Source organism: Sebastes fasciatus, chromosome 2, assembly GCF_043250625.1.
Source record: "Sebastes fasciatus isolate fSebFas1 chromosome 2, fSebFas1.pri, whole genome shotgun sequence".
In the NCBI taxonomy this organism is placed as follows: domain Eukaryota; kingdom Metazoa; phylum Chordata; class Actinopteri; order Perciformes; family Sebastidae; genus Sebastes; species Sebastes fasciatus.
Genome location: NC_133796.1, coordinates 6,613,645 through 6,641,348, shown reverse-complemented (window position 1 = coordinate 6,641,348; position 27,704 = coordinate 6,613,645). Strand labels below are relative to the sequence as shown.

Here is a 27,704-nt window from a genome sequence, read left to right as displayed (position 1 = left end):
TAATGAGCATTGGCTATGAGATAGTTTTGTTTGGTAGTGCACAAAGCATAAAATTAAAAAAATAACTTGTAGCACTCTTTGAAAGATAGAAGCTATGCGTTTCTTTTTTTTCTCCCACGAAATGAAGTTTGAATGAACTGTCTCATTCGTCAACATCTGTAACGTCAGATGCTCAAATCAAATTATGTAATTTATTCACGTCCCTTCAGTTTGAGCTCATTCAAAGATCCAAAATTGTCTCCTTTTGGTGCTTGCTCATTCATAAAAAAAGCTGTCCGGTCAAATTTGTCAGCATCTCCCTCAGATAAATGTGCCTCATTGTTTTGTTCCCAGTGCCCAGGGTGATGGGGTACAAGTGTAGCTTTGTTTGATGTGTGATTCTTTTCTCTCTCACACACAGATAATGTGATCAAGCCTGGAAAAAGCTCCTATACTTTTATGCTTGAGGTACTTTTAGTTGAACACCACGAGATGGGGAGGGGGCTTTTGTTAAAAGAGCAATCTGGCCGCAGGATTTTGGTAATTAAAAAAAAACACAAGGGTTCAGTGTTTTCTAAATAAACCTGGATATGAGCTGATTTTTTGTTTGTTTTTGTAATGTGTCAAAGTAAGGGTGACTGTGTGTGTGAGACATCGAGCAAAAATCGTCACTTCCTGCCAAAGAGGAAACAACGTTACACATAGTCCTGACATGACTTATGGAGTTTATGGAGTCCTCAGGTCTCATCCAAAACCAGCACTCAAACACACACATGCTAACACACATCTTACTGACAGAGAGTGCCTGCGTGTGTGTGTGTGTGTGTGTGTGTGTGTGTGTGTGTGTGTGTGTGTGTGTGTGTGTGTGTGTGTGTGTGTGTGTGTGTGTGTGTGTGTGTGTGTGTGTGCGTGCGTGCGTGTGTGTGTGGGAGTTACGTTGTAAATCACACTAATCAATTGTGGCCTGTGTCAAGGCATGCCAGACATAGCGAACGGTCTGTTTTACATTGAGGGGACGTGTGTGTGTGTGTACGTGTGTGTGTGTGTGTGTGTGTGTGTGTGTGCAGCTGTCCTATGATGTCCTGCACACAGCTGTCACAAATCACAGCTCCAACAGCGCAGATAGTGTATGCATCATGTGGGTGTGTGTGTGTGTGTGTGTGTGTGTGTGTGTGCGTGTAAGTTGTACAAGGCTGTAACATGGAAAATGTTGATGAGATGATGTGGTGCATGTGGTTTGATATAAGGGGCTGACTGGAGAACATGATGTCAGCTTTTTCATGTTTTAAGATGAACATCCAATCACCATCTGTATATCATTGTGGAGGGGTTTAATGACTTGCTCAAGGGTTCACTGGCAGGGAGGACACATTGGCAGTCAAACGTATGAATAGTGACCTCTGTGTCCGAGCAGCTTCCACTTCACAGCTACTGTTTTATTCAAAGGCACGCACACTCCGGGCCGGTCTCCTACACATTATGTTCTCATACAGCGAAACTGCATTGTCAATTATGTTTCGAGGGAAATATATTTTCTCACAGATTACATTTGTTTTTGACGTATCACAAACATTTTTCATTTGATGAAGTCTGCGGAAGTCCGGACTTTCAACCAGGAGACCGCTGTTCGTGTTCCGTGTGAAACCAGAAGTCAACGTTAAGTCAAGTCAAGTCAATTTTATTTCTATATCACAAATTTGCCTCAGGGGGCTTTACAATCTGTACATGAAGCGACACCTTCTGTCCTTTACAGTGCGACCCTTTCATCAGATAAGGAAAAACTACTCCCCCCAAAGAAAAACCCTTTTAACAAAGAAAAAAAGAAAAGAAAACATGAAAGAAACTGACTTGACTTCCTTTAATTTACGTCCGTAACTTAAATAACATAACAAACATACTTATTTTAAGCCAAACCATGATGTTTATTACTTAACCAAACCGAGTAGTTTATGTGGTTTTGTTTTGTTTCAAATCAGAATGTTAACTATGTGTTTAAAACTGTGACCATAATCTGGGAAAAAAATATGTTGTCCTCAAAATGTAATTGAGAATGCAGTTTAGTTGTATGGGAACGTCATTTTGTACACACACACACACATAACAAGTTGAATATTAACAATATGCACATATGCTGTGTAAAAAAAATATTTCGTTAATGTCATTAATATTTAATAAACACAACGTTCCCGATTTCCTAATTTTTCAACAACGACTTTTCATTTGATCTAAAAAAAAAGAATCAAAGTTCTACTGTTAGATACTTGCCCAAAGTATGTGCGTACCAAATTTCAAAACTTTTGACCAATCAGAACAAATATTGCATCATAATATAGTCTTTGGGCTCAGATGGGTTAATACATTTTATGGAGCAATACGTGACACAATCATGAAAATAAAGTATGTTAAAGTATATTATTGCAGAATGCATAGCTAGAATAAATAATAATGTAAAAGGAATATAATGTCCAGATATAAAACATTTAATAGAAAAGCCCATTCACTCCTTCCCAGTCTGTCTTGAGCTCTTTCATCTCTCCTTGTACGAGTGTGTGTGCTTGCATGTCTGTGTATTCCCTTAAAGCTCGGTTGCCATAACAGCAACTCTGAGGTTGTGTAAGGCCTCCTTGCTCTACCTGTAGTCTGGGTGACATGTCTTGTGGGCTCTTTCATATACTGAAGGATAACACACACACACATACACACACACACGGAAACACACATCACTGGTACCATTTTGACATCGTTTGCATGACATAAAAGACCTTTCTTCTCTTTCTTTCTAGTCTTCAGGGCTAATTACATGATTAAAAATGGCGGTCTCCTTCCTGACATAATTCATCGCCGTCTGTGTATTTACCGCCCTGCTGGAAACACACACACACACGCTGTCGCAGACACACAAATCCAGTGCTTTGAAACTGAAAACCCATCTTTCCCCCCCTGACAAACTCCTCCACCGAGACACACACTGCACCCCGTGGCCAAGAGGAAAGGTGTTGATGGCTCGCGAGGGCCGGAGATCCATCATGTGACACGCCATGTGCTAACAACACGCCAACTACAAATCAAAGCCGAGGGACAGCCTTGTTTTGAACTCTCAGGTTGCATTTTAATTGTTACTATAAAGATGATGAAGGGGAGAAGTTCATTTGTAAAAAAATGAAATGAACAGAGAAGAATCAGCGTTTGATGGAGAGCGACATGCAGCAGGTCCCCAAGCTGCACTAACAACATCTTATAAAAACGTACATTTTTTTATTGGAACAATATAAAAAAAAGACAGAAGACTTTGTAGGATTGCATTTTTACGAAACCTCCTCTGATATTTTAATCCAATGGAAGGCCTCGGGGTTTGAAATTCAGCATGAAAAGGGTCTGAAATGCCATCGCAGAACGGTATTTAGTTCAAATGAAGCTCGTTTCGGTGTCTTTGTGATGTGTGTGTATATATGCGTGTGTTTCCACGTGTGTGGCAACTCGTCGTAGAAACACGCAGTGGACTGGCGGTGACTTAATTATTGCTTATTTTGTTCCCTTCCGGTATGCAGCTCTCTCTTTAATTCCTGTTCTATTTATTGGCATGACATATAGCAGTGTTTATTGCCAAAGCAGTAGACAAGAACAGACACTGCAACAAGAATAAATAGCACTAAAGTTACACGTGATGCATCTGGAAAATAATTGTGGGGGGTATTAATGAGAGTGAAATGACTCAATTCAACAACGGCTGTTGTTGTTGAATGATGAAGTGATGGAGACATACAGCATTTGTAGACTTCGTGTTTTCTCTGTCTCTACAGTTATACGTATTGTTCAAGTTTATTTGGAAAGTTTGAAGAATTTGTCACCGGAATCTTTTGGTAATGTGGGTAGTGTAGAAAGAAGAAAATAATCTGTGGCTGTTCTTGGGACAGAGTGAACAGAGAAACAGGTCTGGGACTTGTCAAGGTTTTTGTTTTTTTTCACATTGATCCGGTACTTATTATACTTGTGAGCAAGTACCTCCTGTGACTACATTGATTCCTTAGTTAAAACTCGACCCCCCTCCGGATACATAACTTTGCCTTAAAGGTGCAATGTGTAAGATCTGACCACCTGCTCCAAACAAATAGCATTTCACCTCGACTACTGGGTCCAAACTGCTGAAACTCTGAGAGCAGGTCAAAGTAACACTGCTATCTTATAGCCTTCACGCGTGGCGTCAGCCTATAGTTTACCAACCGGAGTTAGTGTCTAGAAGGTAACCCGCAAATTGAGAAAACATGCAAAACTCTTGTGAGACTCGCTGCCTGACGACCTACACTAACCATAACTATTCAAGGTCAATGCCTGACCTTAACCATTTCGCGGGAATTTTGCAATGTGCACGGTACCTTCTAGACACGACCCTAACTGGGGGTTGTATGGTCCGTGTACATTTTAATAGTTTGTTTATTGGATTAAATCCATAGTGGCAGAAACGAGAAAACTATTTTTGCTTCATCCCCACCGCCGCCAAGCGAATACTTCGCTAGGAGGAGAATGTGCGGCAGCTCTGGGAGGCAGAGTTTCTGCCACTGTGGATTTAATCCAATGTACCTTCAATTTGATTGCTGTAATTCTTCATCCTCTCGTGTTGGACTGAGGGCAGACTGGACGCTAGAGTAGCCATGTTTCCATTCAATTCTCAAGTGAATTTTAAGCAAACTTTTGAAATGGTCCAAAAAAAAGAAAACGTGAATTAGACGTGTTTCCATCGACTGATTTGGAGCGAACAAACTCGGCTACAGCGTAGTTTGGTCAGAAGTTGGCACTATAGACTACGCATGGCTGTTACCCACCAGTAAACAGAGTAGAAGAAGAAGTAGAGGTTGCGAACCGGAAACAAAACAAGACGCCTTGGAAATCTAACCATCTATGATAGAAAAAATGGAGAGAGGTCTTCAGGAATTTGTTTCAGTTGGGCACATTTTAATTGGTCTTTCATGTCAGCTGGTATTGACCATGTTTCATGCTGTCTGGAGATAAAAACAATAGAAATATATGTCCGAGAAACAGCTGATCAGTGAGTTAAATGTTTGCTACGTCAGAATTTATTAGTTTCCATAATTCATTCATTCAAAGGCAAAAAAACACCTCAAGGGGGCGTAAAAACATACTTCAAAATGTGCATGAAAAATTGTGAATGGAAACACTATAATAAGTATAGAATTACAACTGTAATTTGGACAGTCACCCTAAAACCTATCTTCACAGAAACCACATTTTCAAACACGTAAATGACAACGATACTAGAATTAATGTTTAAAAAAAAAAATGAAAGACAGTATAAATAGGCCACATGGTGTTTGTGTATACGTGTGTGTGTGTGTGTGTGTGTGTGTGTGTGTGTGTGTGTGTGTGTGTGCGTGCGCTTCATTGCCACATTAAAACATGTGTGACTCTAGGCCTCATTAAATGAGCCTCATACATGGCGCTGTAAACATGCTAATATTTCTTAATGGCACTCTCCTACATTGATATGCATGTGAACTCCAGACCGTTAACCCCCTCCATCCCACCCCGCCGCTCATCAACAAAGACTCTCACACACACACACACACAAACACACACACACACACACACACCACCACCACCATTACGGGGCCCCCTGGCTCTCTGTTTTTCCATTAATATCAAGTGATTGAGCGTAACATTAGCAGATAAAGCGGGGACTAAGATGACATATATGCCGTGGATGGAGGAATTAAAGCCTAATATAATCACTCGGCCTTGCATGGGGATAAAACCATCGCTCGTCACCGCGCCTGACATTTTGATTTCCGACGTTTCTAGCACAGCACCGAGCGGCAGGGGCAGATGGAGACTGATTTCTCTTTTAAGTAAAGAGACACTTAAGTGATTGTTCAAAGGGTTCCCACGCACACTTTAACCTCAGAAAACACACACTTCAAAAACAAACATGCAAGCACACACAGAGTATTGATCTTCTACCTCTTAGGAAGGAGGCGTGTGTGTGTGTAGGTGTGTTTGTGGGCAAGTGTGTCTCTGAGCTCTCGGTCCGGCTGGTTATTTTCAGAGCAAGTGGAGAGCACATCAGTTTTTATTAGCTTAATAAATCACCTTTGTTGTCAATCAAGCAGCAGAGAATAATTGGATATGGTTGAAGCCTTGCGTGATGGATTATAAATCATTCAAGATTAAATTAAAAGATAATGCACAAACTTAATGGTTTGTGTTTTGCAGTCTAAATTGCCTCGGAGCAGTGCTGTTTTCCAGCTTTATTGCCTGCCGTTTTTCTTTCCTCTAAAACCCCTCACATTTTACACCTTTTTATTGCTCAGACGGAGCTTCGCCACTGCTCCTGTACATCTGTTTGTTTTGCAAATTAATTTTTCGGTGGATTCTCTTTATTTCTTTGTGGAGGAGATGCATTAAATTTTTAGATTTTATTGTTAAATGTGTGTGTGTGTTGTTGTGTGTGTGTGTGTGTGTGGATGACGACTTGGCACGCATGCACCCTCTTGTTTTATACAGATTTCAGAGGCTTGAATCCGTCTTTGAGTGACGCTTGTTTTCAATCTGTTCTCAACAGATGCACCTCAGGCTTGTACCAGCGATAATCAAAAAAAAAAAAGCATTATTGCACAAGAGATGGGAGGGGAGAAAAAAAGGAAAAAGATAAGAGAGACGATGCACAGAGGCCAGGCAGGAAGAGACAGAAAAAAAGAGCTATATCATGTATATTACGCTGCGGCCGGTGAATTTAAGTGTGTCCGTTTGCGTTGGAGCAGAGCGGGCGTTATCATAATCGCCTCCTGCCTACTTGACAGGACCTTAAAGTGATCCTGTCATTTTATTTACACCCTAGACCACTGTGTGATTTACTCCGAAACACACACACACACACAAACGTTCCCCCTTGCTAACTTCCCTAGCGAGCCCAGTCGAGTAGGTCGGATGACATCTTTTGATCAGAGCTGTCCAAAGAGATCAGAGCAGACTGGCAGGTAATAGATACCCAGCAAGCAACCAGACTGCAATGCAAAGAGTGTGTGAATGTGTGTGTTTCTGACAGTGTACATGTGTGTGGAGGGGAATAGAGAACATGTATGCTCTCTATTTTACCGAATCTTGCTCAAAGTGCAAAAGCACTGACGTTAATGCACAATTGTTGGCGGCATATAGCTGCGTTTTTCTTTGTATTGTCTGTGTGTGTCTTAAATTTAGTATTTTGGTTCCTGTATTGTGCATCATGGTAGGTTATTGTGTGTGTGTGCAGCAGTGAGTGCCCACTTGTATGTGCACATGTGACAAATATCGAGGAATTCAAGGAAAAAGTCAAGAGAAAACAAAGGAACTAACTGGTGGAAGTGAAAGAGGAAACACCAGTGTGTGTGTGTGTGTGTGTGTGTGAGGCAGATTGGAGATGATGGAGGCAGAAAGAGAGAGAGAGAGAGAGAGAGAGAGGCAGTAAATGGCAGAAGAGAAAAGGGAAGAGCACAGGCGAGTGGGAGGTATAAGGATGGAGGGAGTTCAGAGAGGAGAAACGAATGGGAGATGGTGGAAATGATGGATCTTGCTCAGCCCTGCTTGGCTAACTCTGCACATCCCGCTGTTTTTTCTCTCACACACACACACACACACACACACACACACACACACACACACACACACACACACACACACACACACACACATCCCCTGGGACGGGTGCTCATGACCCTAGGTTGCCCCGTGGGCTTTGAGAGTGTGGCTGCTCCAAGAGCAAGCTATCTGAATAACAAAGGCCGGGTGGAGGATCATTTACTGACAAACAGTCGCCCACTGATAATATTTGTGTAGTGTGGGCAAGATATTGTTGCCTGCGTGTGTCACTTCAGACACACACACACACACACACACACACACACACTGTATTTCTACATTTATTTTGGAGATGCCACCCTGGTTAAATGCCCTTGCAGGAGATGAGACAACATGATCTCATCCCTACTCGTCATATTTTGTGGCTTAGACACAAGTCTCCACCGGAGGAAGCCTTTTGGGTAGTATCTTGACGCTGAAGTTTTGCACGTAGTTAACATTGTGAAACGTGGCGGTTTGGTTTAGGAAACAAAACCACTCGGTTAGGGTTAGAAAAAACATCATGGCTCGGCTTTTTATAAGTACGCTTGTAGCGTAACGTGAGCTACAGACTTGAGCTGCAACAATTAATCAATTAGTTGTCAACTATTACATTAATTGCCAACTATTTTGATTATCGGTTTTGAATAATGTTTTAAGAAAACATATACAAAATTCTCTGATTCAAGCCTCTTAAATGTGAATCATTTCTGTTTATATGAATATCTTTGAGTTGTAAACAAAATAAGACATATGCAGACGTCATCTTGGGCTTTTTGGAAACTCTGATCAACATTTTTCACCATTTTTTTACATCTTAGAGACCAAACAGCGAATCGATTAATCAAGAAAATAATCGACAGATTAATCAACAATGAAAATAATTGTTAGTTGCAGCTCTACTATGGATGTAACGTCATGTGACTCAGCGACATAACGTCGTAGGTAAACATTGCTCAACTTTGACGCCCTGGGAGTGAGACCAGGCTGGATGAGAACACCAACACACATCATAGCAGTAAACCCTGTGCTAACAATTCAGCATTCATTATGTTGTACAGTGCTTGAATTGGGCCAGTACTCAACGCTACAAAGTACTGGCACATTTGATGTTTGTCCAACTGCATTCTGTTACTACACACAGCCGGCACTTTCTAATGAACAGAGATACTCATGATGTAGTTATTGTAAATGTCGAGCTAGTTTCCAGCTCTAACATGGCAAGAGGAGCTGTGTGAGATACTGTACGGTTTACAGTATGTGGTCTACTTCAGTTGGAAAGCTGCTGGATAACAACTTTTTATCTTTTCTCAAAACTTTCCTTAAACAGTCTCTACAGAGCGACCTGCAGGGCTACTGGGGATACATTATTTGATAGGTTGCGTACATTGTATTACTAATACTATTACTATTACCATAGTATTATGCATTATGAATTAGTAACTTTGTCATCACAGTAACAATTCTTGTGCATGATGTGTGCTAAATAGCACATGTGCTTGCTATACAGGCTGCTGATTTAGATGTATTTATTCCAATCCCAGTACTGACGTGGTGGCTAGCATACTGCTATGTCAAAGGTTTGAAAAAGAAAAACTTTAGTAGCTTTAAGGGGAGATATTTCCAGAACAGAAATCTGAACATTGGATAAAAATTGGTTTCATTTTTTTTGACATATCAGAGATAAAGGTTTTTGCAGAGGGAATTCTTTGGACATCTCATTGTATTACTCGATAAATCAGAAAATACTGTCAAAAGCCATTAAAAAAAAAATCAATTTTCCTATGTTTTTGTTATAAAATGTTATATAAATCAGGCTATGAATGATAATATGAACAAACCCCTCTGTAAAAAGCTTCAGAATATAGATAGGAATGAAATAATGAAAGTTTGGTGTATATACGACTTCTGGAGGAAACGGCCTTTAAAGATATGGATTGTTAAATTCCCCAAAAATTTCAAGATATTACAAATGAATAGGGTAAAACAAATAACTACAGTAATAGATAATCTAAATCTACCAACACAAATAGGCAAATTGTAGTAAAATAAAACCTCTAAATATGTAGTTTGGATGTTTTTTTTCACTAATTTGAAAGAAGACAAATGTTGTGAAGAAAACAATGTTTTTGCCTGTAGTCTATCCTTGACTTGATGAAGCTATATGAATGCTATATGTCTACTATGACTCCAATCAGTCTGTGAAGTGCTAGTATGGATGTGGTGCTCATTTCACATAAGCTTTGCAGTGGGCCTCTACTAACATGCGGATTATTGCCTTAACATCACAGTTATCATTGATTCCCTGTGTGGACGGGTGGTTCTTAGAACATCAGTAGCGGTATACATGAAATGTGTTTTGGTCTGTAATGTACATATTAAATCCTCGTCCTGTTTATTCCCTTCAGTTAAAACGGAATTAATATTTTATTTTTATTGGGCTTACGACGTGCTCGGGTTTCTAGCGGCTAATGCACGGGTGCTGACCCAGTTATTATTTCACCTTTTCATAGCACGTTTGACATTTATAATACAACACAGGAGCGTCATCTGGATTTGACCGACATTGTCATGTTAAGTCTACAGCATGCCTCTCTTCGTCTTTCTTTCTTTCTTTTTTCAATTTGTCACGTTTGTTTTCTGTCGACTTTTAGATTGGTTTTTCATCCATCTTTCTCATCAATCTTTAACACGAGATGTTAAATTGGATAGTAATCTTTGTTTTCTGTACCATTTCACTTACAGCTCCTCATTAATTAACTAGCAGCTTTACAGTCAGAGAGGTCACGTAGAGGCTCGGTGCCACTGACGACAAGAGTGTGTTAGTGTGTGTGTGAGGGTGGAAAATATTCACCTCTCTCGTGTGTGTTTAGGATGCCAAGAGTCAGACATAGCTGGAAATATGGAGTTGATTAGTTGGCACACGTTTTTTACTCTTTTGTTACCGTTTTTTTATTAATAAGTGAATATGGCTGCTTTAAGGCTACACACCCCCACTGCACACACTAAGAAGCACAGTTAAAAAATAGTGTTTGGGTGTGATAAACTAATTTGAAATGGTGCTGCATTTGATTTGTAAAAATAAAAAAAAAGATCTGTTTTGCTAAATAAACACTGCACATGTATGAATACAGCACACACACACACGCATCAGTGAGTTTGTCAGTAGCTCTCTAGCCGAGGTATACACTCTTGTATTGGCACTGTAACAGCAGCATGTAAATACAGTGTCAGCAGCTCCCCAGCTGAGTGGCATGGGGAGATGATTAGCCAGGCTAACACTGTTCACACACACACACACACACACAAACGTTTACGGACATACACAAGCGTGCTACAACAGCGTCTGTGTTTCTGAATAATCGCAGTATTTCAGTGTGTTGCGACGCTGCTGCAGTCACAGACAGACACACTAACTAACTGTTGCCACTCCAAATCTAATCTCCCCTCTCTCATCCTCCCCTCTCTCTCTCTCTCTGTGTCTCTCGCCAACACCACCACCACTATGTGCTGTATATGCTAATATTATCTCAGCTTTTTTTGAAAGGCATTTTGCATATTTCGGACTATCGTGCTGTTCATTACCGCTTATCAGCGTGGAGCTATAGTTCCACGTAGAAACAATTCCTATACAGCACATTCAGATACAGGACTGAAAAAACATACATTTTAGGGGGTTGCAGCAAACAAATAAAAAACTATTATTGAAATATGACACAAAATATCATATTATCATATTTTATTTCCACATTATTACAAGATTATTCTCAAACACAAAATACTATACTACTAAAACTACAATAGAATCTTCCGTGGATGCGTATACAATACACAACCAAAGGAAGAAAAAAAAAACATCAGTGAAAGCGTCATGTATTAATGTACATTATTTTAATAAACACATTTGTATTGCTTCCCCAAGTAACTTTAAATTAAATGTTTTGTACATGAACAATCAAATCAGTCTTTGGGCATCATTCATGTTTTTTTTTGTTTTGTTTTTCAAGTATGAACTCACTATTGAATAGAACACTGTTGTCGGTTTTTGCAGGAGACTGATAGGACATTGAAGAATTAAAATAAAGTTTTACTACAATACCCCGTTTGACACATTTAGAGAATACTAGGTGTAAGTGATCTGAATATATATAACATGACATAATATAAAATCCGCCAGAGATTTTGCCTTATGTATGCTGTGGTACCTGGGCCCTGCCTTGCACGTAACACCTTCCTACGTAAGTGAGAGTGCAGTTTAGTTGTATGGGAACGCATTTTTTTTGGAGAAAGGACAGATTCTGTGAATTAGCCCACTCGGTAAATAGTTAGCTTGAAACTTGCTGTGACAGTTTGTTGTGGTAGAAGTGTAGTCACAATGGCGTGGTGACATCCCACACTGCAAAACTGAAATCGATTACCACGGGACTATCACGGTGATTTGTGCATTGTACAGTACGTGTTTCGAGCAACATGGCTTGATATCAGTGGTGAAGCGACTAGCGCGTCATATCCCGATGATACTGTAAACATGTTACTAAGTCTGGTAAGCCGTGTAGCCGGTTGAAGGAACAGCTCCATTCGTCAGGCGTCCGGGTCGATCGGACACCTCTTGAGATCGATGGCACGCCTCGCCAATCCCAAGGCACTCACTGCAGACAGCCATGCCCCTTTAACCACCCTCGCTGCACACACACACACACACACAGAGAGAGAGAGAAGACATCCCACCAATTTGTCTGTGCATGTCAAATCACAATAATTAAGTATTATCGATCCCAGATTCAATTAACTTCATTAATGTGGGTTGCACTGGTGATTGGGGAGGGATGGATAAGGGGGGAGGGAGGGAGGCAGGTGGGAGTGGAGATTATAGGATCTCATCAAGTGGGAAATGTCGGGGGGTGTGGATGCATGTAACACACAAGTATATCAACACAGTCTCACGGCAGTTCGTGAAATAGTAACACAATTTAATCTATTTGAATTTCCCTTTTTCTTTTTACGTATTTTCCTATGAATATCCAGCAACATGTTCAGGCACGTGTCAATTCCTGCCCCAGTCTTTTCAAAATAAAACTACTTAGTTAGGTTTAGGAATAGATCGACTTGTTTAGGCTTTGGCAACAAACTACTAAATTAGGTTAAGGAAAAGATCACAGTTTGGGTTAAAATAACTCCGGAAGTGCTGTAACTTAAGTACGGAAGTTGCGTGACGAATAAATCAACTTTGACTTTTGGTGTCACACGGGATACGAACACCGGTTTCCTGCTTTTTGACCCACCTATCCACCCCAACCTCCGTGGCATTTAAAAAAAAAAAGGGAAATTTGTGTCTATTTACAGGAATCAATACATTCAATGTCGTGACTATTTCACGAACTGCTGTGCGAGTGGGCTGAATATATATAAATACAGTCCCACATACGGGTACATGTGAGAAAGTTGGGATTGGTGGGAGTTGTTTCCGTCTCAGGCTTACACAGACTTGTCTTCAGCTTTGTCTCAACAAAAAATGTTGCCCTACATGAGACTGGTGTGGACAGCCTGTCTCTCTCTGTGTCTCTCTCACACACACACACACACACACACTGAAACTGCACGGTCTAAGCAGAAGTGTAAACAGGCAGCGCTGACGTGCCTGTGTGTCTGATAGGGCTGTTAAGTGGTTATATAAGCATGATAAACTGTTTCCTAACATCATAACATCTGCAGAGTGCATAAGCATTTCCTCACGTTATGCACAGACAGGAACACGGAGACACGGCTCACAATCACAGCTCCACAAGTATTTTTGACTGTAAATCCAACATTTCCTTTTACTTTTGTTTATTATTTGACTGATTTACTGTTATAGCGGGGATTTGTAATTTTGTTCAGATGTCAGGAATAATTTCCTTGCCATTCGACTGTAGCTCTCCCAGAATGAACTGTGGTGTTCGCTCGCTCGCCTCGTTTTCAAAATCAGCAATCCCTCCCTCCTGAAAACGAGATCAAACCACCTCTTCCACCCTGCTGACACTTCATCTGGAACTCTCTCTATCCCTCTCTCTCTCTCCCTACTAATTAAAAGAGCACCTGCATACCTGGTGTGTTTGGCCCAGGCTTCTTCTACTCCAGTGGTTGTGTGTGTGTGTGTGTGTGTGTGTGTGTGTGTGTGTGTGTGTGTGTGTGTGTGTGTGTGTGTGTGTGTGTGTGTGTGTGTGTGTGTGTGTGTGTGTGTGTGTGTGTGTGTGTGTGTGTGTGTGTGTGTGTGTGTGTGGGGACGTGTTTCTCCATATTTATCTCAGTATCCGTGGGTCATAGTGTTGTGAACCTTGCAGCCTGGACCTAAGCCAGCAGCCTCGGGGATCATCTCTGCATGTTCACGATTGTGTGCGAGTGTGTGTGTGGCCCCAGTCTTGACTTCCTTCCAAGCCCTGCCTGCCTCCCTCCTCCTCCTCCTCCTCCTCCTCCTCCTCTTCTCCCCTCAGTCTCCTCTCCTTCTACCACATTTATTCATGTCTCCTTCTTCTCTTTTGGTCTGCACTATAAATTCTGTCGCAGCTTTATTTGACTGCATTAGCTACAACAATAAATACCATAATGGACAAAGTGTAGAGTGACCCTTTCCCCATCCTGCACTCTCGCAAACACAGTGGAACCATGTTGTGCCAAGTTCTGGCTAAAGAAAGACAATGAACAGCCCACTCTCTTGAACCCTACAGGAATATTACAGTGAGTTTATATCAGGGCAAAACTAGTCTGCTGTTACATAAAGTGTGCATCAGTGACTCCCAACCATGGGGCAGTTGTCAGGTACATGGGAAGTTGGGATGTCAAGATACCAGAAATGTAGTAGATGATAGCAATACCAGTGAAATCCCACGATTCTTGATACCAATTTGATTCCACGGTAAAAAAACAATAACAAAACCCAGATGATCCACTTCAAGTTTCTCGCCAAAAACTGAGTTTTACAAGATTACATTCCAACAAATCAAGAGAACAGTGAAAATGACATTTTTACTGAAGCTTGAACACATCATAATGTAACTCAATGCAACCTCCATACATTAGCCGTTAGCTCCATTATTTAGTCAAGCAGGACTGTGCGGCCCACCGGCTGCTAACAGATAACATTATCAAGCTCTCCTCCTGACGATTTACACAGAGATTTGTTGTTAACAATGTAGCATTATCAGGGAAATATTCTGTCATCTTGGGGAAGACAGGACGTCGTTAGTCTCAATCAGATTTCGAATCACAATGATCTTTATTTTCATTACACTCAGGTACAATACAATTTTGCAGGTGTCCCTCTTTGTAGTTAAGATTAAAAACTAATAGACTAATAAGCTAATAAATAAATAAAAGCAGTGATAAAAACAGTAATAGCTCTAAAAAAATAAAAAAAATATAGAAACAGTAATAGCAGCATAAATAAACAGTAATAGCAGCGCTTAAATTGGAATTTACAAATTTACAGCGGTGGATGTTAAAGACAGATGTTTAAAGAAAAATGTTTTTATATTATAATTTGTAATAATTAGTTGTTTGTGGTTGCAGTCTTTGAGGGTGGAGGTGTGTGTGTGTGTGTGTGACAATCTTTGATGCTCAAGCCCTGACGGTTCCGACGATACCGTAGAAAAACAGAGTTTTTGGCACAGACTTGGCACCGAAGCATCGTTTCTCGTAACATCCAGTGTGGGAAGATCAGAGTAATATTAGAAAAATATAAATTTTTGACTGGCTAGCTACACAGAACTTTAGGTTCATCATGTGATGTGCCTGAGATTTTGTGAAAACTAGTTGGCAAGCTAGCAGAGAGGTCCAATAAATAGCTGGAAGTAATGGATAAACGGGTGAAACGTCTATCTTTTGCCACTCTAAGTGGTAGTAGTAGTATGAATGTAAACTCGACTGAACATACTAAAAAAAAAAAAAGAGACAACACCTGAACAATTCCAATATCTCTGTGTCTTGTATAAAAAAAAGTGTGAAATGATAAAACCAATTAATTTGGAACACATTTAGAACATAGTGGGTGGTGATGACATTGGGGTATACTTGAGCTCATCTAACACGGCTGTCAGACAAAAAAAGGTTAGGAACCACGAGTGTACGTGACAACACAGCAACATTACCAACAAGCTTTCGGTGGATGGTGACACGTCGAAGGAAGCCAAGTTCAAAATAAACTAGATTGATATTTATGTTAAAATGGATATTGAGAGAATTCAAACTGTAATCAACAGGGTATTTATTTTATGATATCACAAAACAACACAGGCGTCTGTAGTTGAGCCTAAACTGTCATTGCAGCCTGTTCAATGCAACCCATTGTATTTGTAATTTATTGCAACACTGCACCTATTAAATGTCAAAATGCTTCCACATTTCAACATCCTCTGCCTCAAACAAGTCCAGAAATCAGTCGTGCGCTTCATGCTCAATGTAGGTGGATGTAGCCTACACACCGAGGTTTCATTCAGCACATACCGGTCTTGCTGGCAGACACAATTTTCTCCCTGATCCTCTGCATGTGTCTCTATACGTATCACACATTTGCAGGTACACAGATGGGCACACACACACACACATAAAGTACGCGCTGTGTTCTTATCACACACAAAGGCAGCTAATTTGAAGCGGAGTGCGTACGTTGTGTTTTAAAGGAGATTTCACATTGATGTTTGGCCTTGATGAGAGCGCCGGGCTGCTGTGTTCGGCTGTTTCCTCAGCCAGAGCATTGTTCTCTTAAACAGCTGTCGTTTTGGCTGATTCAGAACAGATGGCATGTACATGTGGGTCTGCTCGGCTGCACGTATGTGCGGGCGGGTGGATGTGTCTTCGAGACAGAGTGGGGGAGAGAGAGAGACGAGGAGAGAGATGGGGAAGCTCTGAGAGACGGTGTATGTTTGTGTATTATACCCATAAATGTTAAAACATGAAGCTTAAATGCATCAAGGTTTTAAGATAGATGTACTTTAATAAAATAAAAGACAATAGTAACTCATTCATTTTTTTTTTTTTTTTTAAATTGAACAAAACAGCACCTGATATAAGATAACGCGTTTATTTGAAGTGTTTCAAATACATCCTTTTTGTTAGACTGAACGCTGAAGCAGACTGCATGTTCAACGGAAAACTTCCGGAGATTGCCTGAAGGCAAAGAGTTGTTAGACTACAGCAGTTACAGTACAACTGGTGTGTGTGCGTGTGTGTGCGTGTGTGTGCGTGTGTGTGATGTGTGATGGGCTCTGGGATATCTGTGTCTCTGTGCATCTGTTTGTCCCACGGTGGTGTCGTATCATCGCCGATGGCAACCAGTAGCCTGACAATGACGGAGACTCCTCTCTGTGTTGCTGCTGATGCAGTACTAGCACATACACAAACGCACACACACAACTTGCAGTGCTCAGTTAGAGATGGGAGTCGGCAACAGCTGAAGTGTGTTGTATGATATGGCTGGCAGGTTGTGTAGGCATTACTTGTGGAAGCCCGTATTTTCAAGCCCGTCATTATCACAAAACCGTAGCCATGATTTAGGGTTTTGTTTTCAAACTACCTTGCACATAATATATATATATTTATGTTGTTTCTAAGGAATTAAACTGTGCATTCTCATCATCATTTCTAATCAGATATAACATAATTTTAATTATCATTTATTTAAACTTTGCATGTCTTTGAAAGTGGTAGACTGTGATTGAATACGTGCTTCCGTGCCACACCCCGTCCCACTGACCGCCCCGCTCTGTGTTTACATACCAGCTTAGATGAGTGATGGCCTGTTGCAGAAAGGAATGCTAGGCACAAGGCCACCGACGTTCACACACACACACACGCTCATCTTCCTTGCCAGTGTAGTTGCTAAAACAAGAGGTCTGTGTATGCGTGCGCCTGTGTGTGCCTTGATTGTTATTCAGAAATCCAGCCTTAATCACAAAGTGTGAGCATGCAGCATTTCTCATCTGATGTTGTATCCTTTTGATAGACTTATTAACAAAAGAAAACATTCATAGATGTACAAAGAGGTGAGGCTGTGATTTGTCTCGATGCATATTTCCTCTTTATGATTTCCATTGTATTATTCTTAAACTAGAGGGATTTGAATATAAATTGAAAGCCTCAAGCCCACTCCCCGAAGCTAAACTGTAAATAATAACTCTAAACTTTTTTCTAATCTTCGGTAATTGAAGCAAATGGGTTTTGCGGGGAGAGATTTGTTGCAGGCAAACGTACATACATTCATTTTTATTTACGAGGAGGCGAGGGCTGAGCAGTGTAATGAGTGAAAATGCATGCTTAATTTAAATGGCGAGTGTGTCTGTTAGGGAATGCATTAGAGTCTGCAGAAGAAGCGTAAGACATATTAATTGACAGACAGGAACCGCTGTCTCCGAGGTTGATACAAGTAATTTATTACTTCAGAAACGAATGCCACCGCCAGAATGTGCTTCATTAATTTCAAATTTAGTTTTAATTTCAAGCTGTTGCCCCTTGAGAAGAATAAGGTGGCAAGTTCTGTTTGAAGAGACGTTTTTTTTTTCTCCTCTCCCTCCCTCCATCTTTCTCATTCCATCCTCCATCTCTCTCTCTCTCTCTGGCTGTCTCTGATTTTCTGCAGTACAGAACAAAGACCTGGGGGTGGAGAGAGAATGGGAGGGGGTGGCAACTTGATTCCAATTTGAAAACAATGTCAATGTAAAAGGGGGATGATAGAACAGAATTACTGCAACCGTTTATGATGGGAAATACTTTGTCTGTGGATGCCATTGCATGATTGCTCTGTTTCCTCTGGAGAAAGTGTGAATGTCAGTATATTGTGTTTCTATCAGTTCCCTGCGTGGTGAAGAAACAGGAATACAGAGTTGAGAATCTCCATCATTAGATATGCTGTCAGTGTGGTTCTAACAAATCTCCCTCTCTCTTTGTTTTTTTCCAAGCAGCATATGTCCCTGAAGATGAGAAGGAAGCCGCCCTGTTGGAGGAGGACCTGGATGGAGAAGACTCAGCTCAAGAAGGGGATGAGCCTGCCGCCAAGTTCCTATGTCAGGACAAGGACTTCCTTCTCAAGGACAGGCCAGGATCCACTGGCTTCCACGACTCCCCCAATGCGGCTGACTTTTCTGGACAAGAGCTGGACAGCGAGTCTCACCTGAGCGAATCCAGTGACAGAATGTCTGATTTTGAGATCTCCTCACTTAAAAATGAAGATGACATCCTCAAAGACCCCTCGAATGCCCTTTCCCTATCTTCCCCCTCGGTCATGATGGCTGCTGCCAATGCTGCCGTCCCAGTAAGTGGAGATGAGGCCATAATAGCCACGACAGGGTCTGTGGCTGACAGCCTGGAGAAGATGAAGGCCATTTACACCTCCTTCCTGACCAACTCCTATTGGTCCACACTGAATCTGAACCTGACCCAGCCCCCTGCAGAGAAACCCCCTCGCAGTCACAGCAGCAGCAGTAGTAGCAGCAGTAGCAGTAGCTGTGGAAGTGGAGGCTACGACTGGCACCAGACAGCTATGGCTAAAACCCTCCAGCAGGCCTCACAGAACCACCACCACCACCACAGACTGGGCATGGTCCAACATCCCACAGTGGCTGTATCCACAGTGTCCACAGAACCCAACCTCTTTAGTACCGTCCAGCTGTACCGGCAGAGCTCCAAGCTGTATGGCTCTATATTCACTGGTGCCAGCAAGTTCCGCTGTAAGGACTGCAGCGCGGCGTACGACACACTAGTGGGGCTCACGGTGCACATGAACGAGACAGGACACTACCGAGACGATAACCACGAGACGGATGCTGAGGGTACTAAGCGGTGGTCAAAGCCAAGGAAGCGTTCCTTGCTTGAGATGGAAGGGAAGGAGGATGCACAGAAAGTTCTCAAGTGCATGTACTGTGGGCACTCCTTTGAATCCCTTCAGGACCTAAGTGTCCACATGATCAAGACGAAACACTACCAGAAAGTGCCTCTGAAGGAGCCTGTTACACCGGTGGCAGCTAAGATTATCTCCTCGGCTCGAAAGAGAGTCCCTATGGACCTAGACATCCCTAGCTCACCAGACTCTAATGGAGGCGCAACGCCTAAGCCCAACTCCCTCAACGACTCTAATGACATACACCAGAAGGTCACCAATCCTTACATCACACCTAACAACCGCTATGGACACCAGAACGGTGCCAGCTATGCCTGGCAGTTTGAATCCAGGAAGTCACAGATCCTCAAATGCATGGAGTGCGGCAGCTCCCACGACACACTACAAGAGCTAACTGCTCACATGATGGTGACCGGACACTTTATCAAAGTCACCAACTCTGCTATTAAGAAAGGCAAACCTATTTTAGAATCGCCCACCCCAACCCCCACACCCAAATTAACACTAGAAGAAAAGTTCCAGTCCGTTCCCCTGGCGGCCACAACCTTCTCCCCTCCACCTGCCCCAGTGCCTCCTCCAACCAGCATCTCCCCCACTGCCATGGTTGTGGAGATAAAAAAGGAGGAGAAGGAGGAGGAATGCACTAAAGAGTCCATCATCAACAATGGGAATCTCAACAAGGAGAAGAAGGCAGGAAGTGAGGAGGAGACTGAGGAGAAGTTTGATATTTCTTCGAAGTATTCATATCTGACTGAGGAGGATCTGGAGGAAAGTCCAAAAGGGGGTCTTGACATCCTCAAGTCCTTGGAGAACACAGTGACCTCAGCCATCAACAAAGCCCAGAATGGAGCTCCAAGCTGGGGTGGATATCCCAGTATCCATGCTGCTTACCAGCTCCCAAACATAATGAAGCTCTCACTTGGCAACACTGGGAAGAGCTCTGCCCTTAAATACATGTTCCCCGGAGCGGATATTCTCTCGCCTACTGGTAAGATCCAGCCTCTGATCTCCCCTCCCAGCCGCCAGAACTCCCCGCTGACCAAAAACAACTTCCATGCTATGGAGGAACTGGTCAAGAAAGTGACAGAGAAAGTGGCCAAGGTAGAGGAGAAGATGAGAGAGCCCATTGGTGTTGTGAGGGGATCTCCTCTGAGACGTACCACGCCCTCACCCTGCAACAGCGAGGCAGGAGACTCAGCCAGGGGAGAGTCGCCGAAAGAAAATATATCAGGAGGCTGTAAAACTCCAGAGAATACAAGTGGCGCAGAAAAAGCAGTAGGTGATGGAAGTGGAGCCAATCACAGAGATTCAAATGGAGATGTTTCCTTAAAGGAGTCTGTGGAGAACGGATTGGAGTCCACTGCTGTGACATCTCCCCTGCCTGCCTCCCTGTGTGGCAGCACAGCTATCATCACAGACCATCCACCTCCAGAACAGCCATTCGTCAACCCTCTCAGCGCACTGCAGTCAGTAATGAACGTCCACCTGGGGAAGGCCGCTAAGCCTGCCCTGCCGTCCCTTGACCCCATGAGCATGCTGTTCAAGATGAGCAACAGCCTGGCAGAGAAAGCAGCAGTGGCTGCTTCCACCCCACCAGCACAGACCAAAAAGCCCGGTAATGACCGCTTGGACCGCTACTTCTACCAGCAACATCTAAACAATGACCAACCCATAGATCTCACCAAAGGCAAGAATGCTGAAAAAAACAGCAGCAGTGGTTCTTTGGGTTCAGCGGCTCTCTCTTCCACCACCACCACCCCGTCCTCAATTTCCCCCTCCTCCACTGTCACTATGACCAAAGCCTCCGCTGCAGTAGCTTCCTTTATGTCCAGCTCCCCTTTGAGAGAAAACGCATTGTCGGACATCTCCGACATGTTGAGGAACCTGACAGAAAGTCAAGTTGTCTCCAAGTCCTCCACACCCACCAGCCTGTCCGAGCGCTCCGACATTGAAGGCATCACAATGGACGATATAGAAGATATTTCACCAGCCCAGAAACGTAAAGGCCGGCAGTCCAACTGGAACCCTCAACACCTCCTCATCCTACAAGCCCAGTTTGCCGCAAGTCTGAGACAAACGAGCGATGGCAAGTACATGATGTCGGACCTCAGCCCACAGGAGAGAATGCACATCTCCCGCTTCACTGGCCTCTCAATGACTACAATATCGCACTGGTTGGCTAATGTCAAGTACCAGCTGAGGAGAACCGGTGGCACCAAGTTCTTAAAAAACTTGGATTCGGGTCACCCGGTGTTCTTCTGCAGCGACTGCGCCTCTCAGATCCGCTCGCCATCCACCTACGTCAGCCACTTGGAATCCCACTTGGGCTTCCGTCTACGAGACCTGTCCAAGCTTTCTGGGGAGCAGCTGCTCAGCCAGATTTCGCAGCAACATCATCAACAACGCCACGCCAAAGGACTATCTGAAAAACTGCTCTCTAATCTTCACCCATCCAGCCACCCTTTACCCTCATCCCTATCCTCTTCCTTAAACATCTCCCTGCCCTCATCCTTAACCACCTCTCTGCCCTCGACCGAATCCCCATCACCCTCCCCCGACGACGAAGAAATTGCGGCTGTATACCAGTGCAAGCTCTGCAACCGGACTTTTGCGAGCAAGCACGCGGTCAAGCTTCACCTGAGCAAGACTCATGGGAAGTCCCCAGAGGACCATCTCATGTATGTGTGTGAGCTGGAGAAACAGTAGCACTGGCTGGTGACAATGCAGCGTTCTTTTGTAACGGCTCACTCTTTCTTGCTCTGTCTCTCTTAAGCCTTTCACAGACATTTTCTTTCAAAGAAAAGAAAGGATTATTAACGTGATGGAACTGCACAAAGATGCCATACAACTACTGTTTTAAGTTTTGGCACATGGTTTTAAATTTTGTGTTGTAGCAGTTTTTTTTTTTTTCTTTTGACGCTGTGTGAGGTAGACTCACTCTGGCCCAAGACACTCGATTTTAGTGATCTCCTTTGACAGGAATAGAGTGACTTTTTTTTTCCAAAATGTGCAGATTTGGGGGGGGGGGGCTGTTGTCATTGAGAAGATACAGTATATGAAGGTTTAAAAAAAGAGATTCTAAAATGAAGTGGTGTGTATTTTGAAACTTGTGTAAATGGAATTAAGTTCCTTTATATTTTGACATCACTGGGATGTGATAAGCTGCATGCATAAATGAAACAGTTTAGTTAAACATTTTATAACTAAATCTGGTGCACTTTCCATGATTTGTTATTGTTTTTGTTGGTTTTTTTTCACTCTCCCGCTAGCTCTATCTTTTTTTTTTTCTTTCTTTCTTTTTTTGTGCTGGAGTCAGCATTTAAAATTTAACCCTCTGAGTACGTCAAAGCACTTCTACACCTAAGATCCAAACACTATTGACTCAAGATTTGAGATTGTGAAATATTGAAGCTTTTGTGAGAATTAGATGGACAATGCGTGCATTGTGTCTGCAATGCCTGTTTCACAGACATACAGTATGTTGAGTCTAATCCTAGACATGAAAGCATTTTTTTTTTTTTTTGAAAAAGGAGATTCTCTATTCACTGCAAGGTTTTCATCTTGGGCTTAATATTTGTTTGAGATATGTTCGCAGGACTTGACACAAGCATTGTAGCTATGTGGTAAAAAAAGACAGAAAAAAAAAATGAAAAAAATATCTGAAGTCTTTTACTTTGGTCGATCAGGGACCTATATTAATTCAGGTCTGTGTAAAATATGTACATAAAACATATTAACTAATTCCTGTCTAAATTATGCATAATTTCTATATTTTTTAATTTAAAAGGATTATGACTATCTGCTGGTGCACAGTATATGAAGACATGAATAAAATTGTTTTGCACAATAGTTTTATAAATGTGTTATTTAATCAAAGAATACGAAAAAAAAAAAAGATAGGTAGCAAAAAGGATGACAACAGGTGAATCTTTTTATTCCCAACTCGTGCTCAAAGGGTTAAAGGCTCTTTTTACCAGACACTACTCGACATGTGCCGCTGTATGAACACTAAAAAAAAGATATTAAAGGTTGTACAAAAAAGATGTTACTTTATAAAGATATTTCACATGTAAACTGTTATTTATAAGCACTCTTGGTTGTTTCATATCGTTGAATGCCTTCGATTGGTCCTATTTTTTTTTGTTTTTTTTGTTCTGTCTAATTACTCTGCCATGATTCCACACTGCAGCTTTATCTTTTTGGGATATGAAAGGTAACCATGGTTACACTAACCTCTTGAGTGACACGTTCTGCTACATTTTTGGCAGTTAATTTGCTGAAGTAACTGACAGCTGCCAGGGTAGAGAAATAATAAAAAAAAATTCCCTATGTGTAAAATATCGGCATGTAAACAGCACAGATACTGTAATGCATTCTGTGCCGTTAGTCCTTTTTCATTTCGTTCTTTCGTTTTCTGTTGTTGTTGTTCTTGACAATGAACCCCCATTATATGACTTCATATAACCTTGTTTTCTACTGCAGCATTAAAAAAAGGAAACTGTTTTTTGCAATTATGTGTGTATGCATCGTGTGTGTCATGGCTATCAATTATGTGTGTGCTGTGCAGTCCCTAATGAGCACATTAGACTGGGAGTGTGTCAACGTCTCGTCTGTGACGAGCCGCATACTAGTTTACAGTGAGTGGCAGCAGCCGGGGCCGTGTGGGAGACAAACATACGCTCGCGCGCACACACACACACACACACACACACACACACACATATCCAGACATCCAAACAGACACCATCATTGTTGGACTTTCCCAGTAGCCTCTTCTGTTGTCCTAGTGGCTTAGACTACGGCATATACTGCACACTGAGCCTGCAACAAAAGGCCTCAGAAACAGTAAACAAATCAAATGACAAAAAAAGTTGTTTTTATCATTATAAGGGGGGAGTGGAGCAATCAAACCATCACTGAAAAAACTACTGAGCTCCATACGTCTTTCTCTTTCCACACGGGATACGGAAGTATAAAGACAGTATAAAGACACGCACACACACACACACAAAGTTTCCCTTCCATATCTCAAGCTCAATAATTACCTCCAACGTCCATTTTGTGACTACACTCTCCGCGAGGTAAGACACCTGGCAGACATATTTGTTTAGGCTTCATAGGAGATGACAACAATGCTGACAAGACGAGCAGGTCCTTTCAAGTGTTTATTTATTCATAATTTTCCCTGTCCGGAGCTGTGATTAAATAGAAATTGTATCACTATCAATTTGATATGTGCCGCACGACAGTATGATATAGATAAAGCAGATGGAGCGAAGATTTAAAGTTTACAGGAGGAAGCGATCTATGAGATACGGGATGAGGTAGGTATTAGCCGGAGAAAGAAATGTTAAAGAACTAGCACATATATCAAACGCAAATCTGCTCACACAAACACACACATGTGCATTACATAAACACACAGGGCACACGTAATATATCAAAGTGAGACAGTGCTGTGTGTTCCTGAACTACATCACTTTTCCCGCTCCGTTCTTAAAGGACCAATATGTAACATTTTTACTGTAATTAATCATAATATGACCACGATATGTCATCAGAGATTAAGGAAACACGCTGAATTGAAATACTGTCTTCTCCGACAACAATGCTACTGCTAGTATGTTCTCCTCTGAAATTCCCGTTCAGGTCCGGAATGTCTGTTTTTGTTTTGGCCGGTGTGATCCCGTCCACTGCCCATTTCAACACCCTGCTGCCACATATGAAATATGCAAACACAGCAGCCATTGAAGCAACCAAATGAACTGGATCAACAGAGATAACGTTAACGTTAGATTCTACCCGACCTGAAAAGCCTCGGCACATCTCTCTGTGGTCCGTGTGCAGCTGGGTTATCTAAGGCAGCGAGTATTTGAGACACACAGCCAGGGAAAGTGATTCCTGGCCAGAGGCTAATGCGGTCGTGTCTAGAAGGTAACCCTCAAATTGCGAAAATTTGCTCCTATCGGTCACAGCGGAGAGGCGGATGGACCACGGCTCCAATGTTTTGAATTTGGACTGCTGTTATCCATTTTAAACGGTAGCTGCCACTGCTACATATTGCTCCTTTAATATACAATGATGGAAAAAGAAACACATACAGTACAAGGGTACAGTACAGTATAGTACATACAGTACACACACAACACAAACACACAGCAACTCTGAATTGTACAGACCACAATACTGAATTATCTTCCTTTCTTCACTCATACGCACATAGATGCACAAAAGGCCACTACACACACACACACACACACACACACACACACACACCTCAACAGCCAGGTAGAAGGACTTCATCCGCAGTGACAAGGTGCCACTGTGTGTGAAAATGTCAGCCTTCAACAGCGCAGCCTGAAGTCTGGCACCGTATTTAAGGCTCTCATTAGCCTCAAAGAAAATATGCGTGAAATTGAAGTGTAAGAAAGCCCTTTTCTCTCTCCCTGCCTTCACATCCGGCGAGCAGAGGCAAGGGCTTATTAAGGTTCAAAACTAGCATGCCGGAGACAATGGGTGCCACCACTGGGATGTGCACACACACACACACACACACACACACACACACACACACACACACAGTCTGTGTCACACACAGACACAGAGAAACACATTCACATTCATGCACCTATAATGTATCTCAATGCAATCATAAAGTGCATCAAACCCCATTAGTTACAGTCAGTGAAGTAAAATGATGCTGACCTGCACACACCAATCATACTGAGGCAAACACTAACATTTATGTTTTCTTTAAAGCACCCTATACTCATACAACTTCAGTTCATCTCACCTTAACACAACACCATTATGTGCACCATTTATATAGATCATGATGACTTACACCAGGGGAAATTATAATCTTTTAAGAGGACCTATTATGTTTTTGTGCTTTTTCCCTCTCCTTTAGTGTGTTAGTTTAGTTTAGTTTATTGTTATTGTCTAGTTTTTTGTGCAAGTAAAAGGTCTGCAAAGTTACAAAGCCCACGCCAAAGGGAGTTAAAGGAACTGTCTGAAACGCCTCGCATCAAGTCCTGCCTTTTTCTTTCGTAACGTAGTGATGTCACCAAGTAACATATCTGCATATTACCTGCCTAGCAGCTAGTTTGGCACGCTCTCAGACAAAGCTAGTTAGAGCGGAGCTGGAGCGGAGTCCAAAGTGTTTGGTTTGTTTGACCAATCACAACAGAGTGGGCCATCTGACCAACCAGAGCAGACTTAGGAAGCTCAAACAGAGAGTTTCAGACAGAGGGTGAAAAGCCAGTAGAAATATCAAAATATAAGTATACACCTGCAAATCAGTATTATATGTCCTGTTTTCAGTCCTAGTTGATTTGACAACAATATGTACTGGTGGTATCACACTTTAATAATACAGGTCCCAGAGTTCCATAAAAAATCACGTGTATTGACCACTGGCGGAAGTTAACACACCTTCAAATCGTGTGTCTGTTTACAGCGTTAGCAACCAGTGGGCTAGGACATTTCATCGTGTCACAATGTGTTAATAAAGAAACCTTTAGAAGACAGTCGTCAGTGTTGTTAAACTCTGGCTGTGCAGTAAAGGGGGAGTGCCAGTAGCAATAATACACAGAGGAAATTGCATAGTGCAAAATACATTAGGCTCTTTAAAAAATGCTGCCCAAAAAATGGGGTTTAATGTAATAGAAATCTTAATTATTCTAATTTTAACTTGACTGTTGATAGGCAGTTACAAACCTTTGTCTCAAGCTGAAACAATTAGTCGAATCAATTAATTAACATTTTTTTAATTGGCAAAGTAAGATAATACAAAGTCTATGCAGCCATGCTAGCTAAAAATGACAAACACTAGCTTGTTCAAGCTTTTCAAATGCGATGATTTGTGTCTTTTTATTCCATCTTAAATAGATATAATTTGAGTTTTTAAGGTCTGACAAAACGTGCAATTTGACCTTACGCTTTTAGAACTTCCTTTTTAGGAAGCATGGCTCTATAGGTCTGTTGGTCGGTCCACCACTTTTATACAGACTGAAATATCTCAACAACTTTTGGATGGATGGCGGTGAAATTTTACCCATGGTTCACAAAGAATGAATCCTACAGATTTTGGTGACCTTGTCATCATATGGTCACCAAATACCAAATACCTGCAAAACTAATGACATTCCCAACAACTTCAGCTGTGCTCTTTGTTTAGTACTAACAGGTAGTAAACATTAAAACTGCTAAACATCATTTTAGCATTGCCATTGTGAGCATTTTAGCATTCTGA

At 41.9% G+C, this 27,704-nt stretch overlaps 1 protein-coding gene across 3 annotated transcripts in view; it reads left to right on the top strand.

Annotated features, from left to right (window-relative positions):
- Positions 1-23,961, top strand: part of tshz3b (teashirt zinc finger homeobox 3b) — a 44,338-nt gene extending 20,377 nt beyond the window's left edge. For 2 of the 3 annotated variants that reach the window (XM_074660207.1, XM_074660197.1), the window contains exon 3: positions 18,513-23,961. In XM_074660207.1, coding sequence (XP_074516308.1) covers positions 18,513-22,156 — 3,644 coding nt within the window. In that variant the 3' untranslated portion in view covers positions 22,157-23,961. The remainder of the gene's footprint in view (positions 1-18,512) is intronic. The other variant, XM_074660217.1, reaches the window with a different exon arrangement.
- Positions 23,962-27,704: the final 3,743 nt, after the last annotated feature.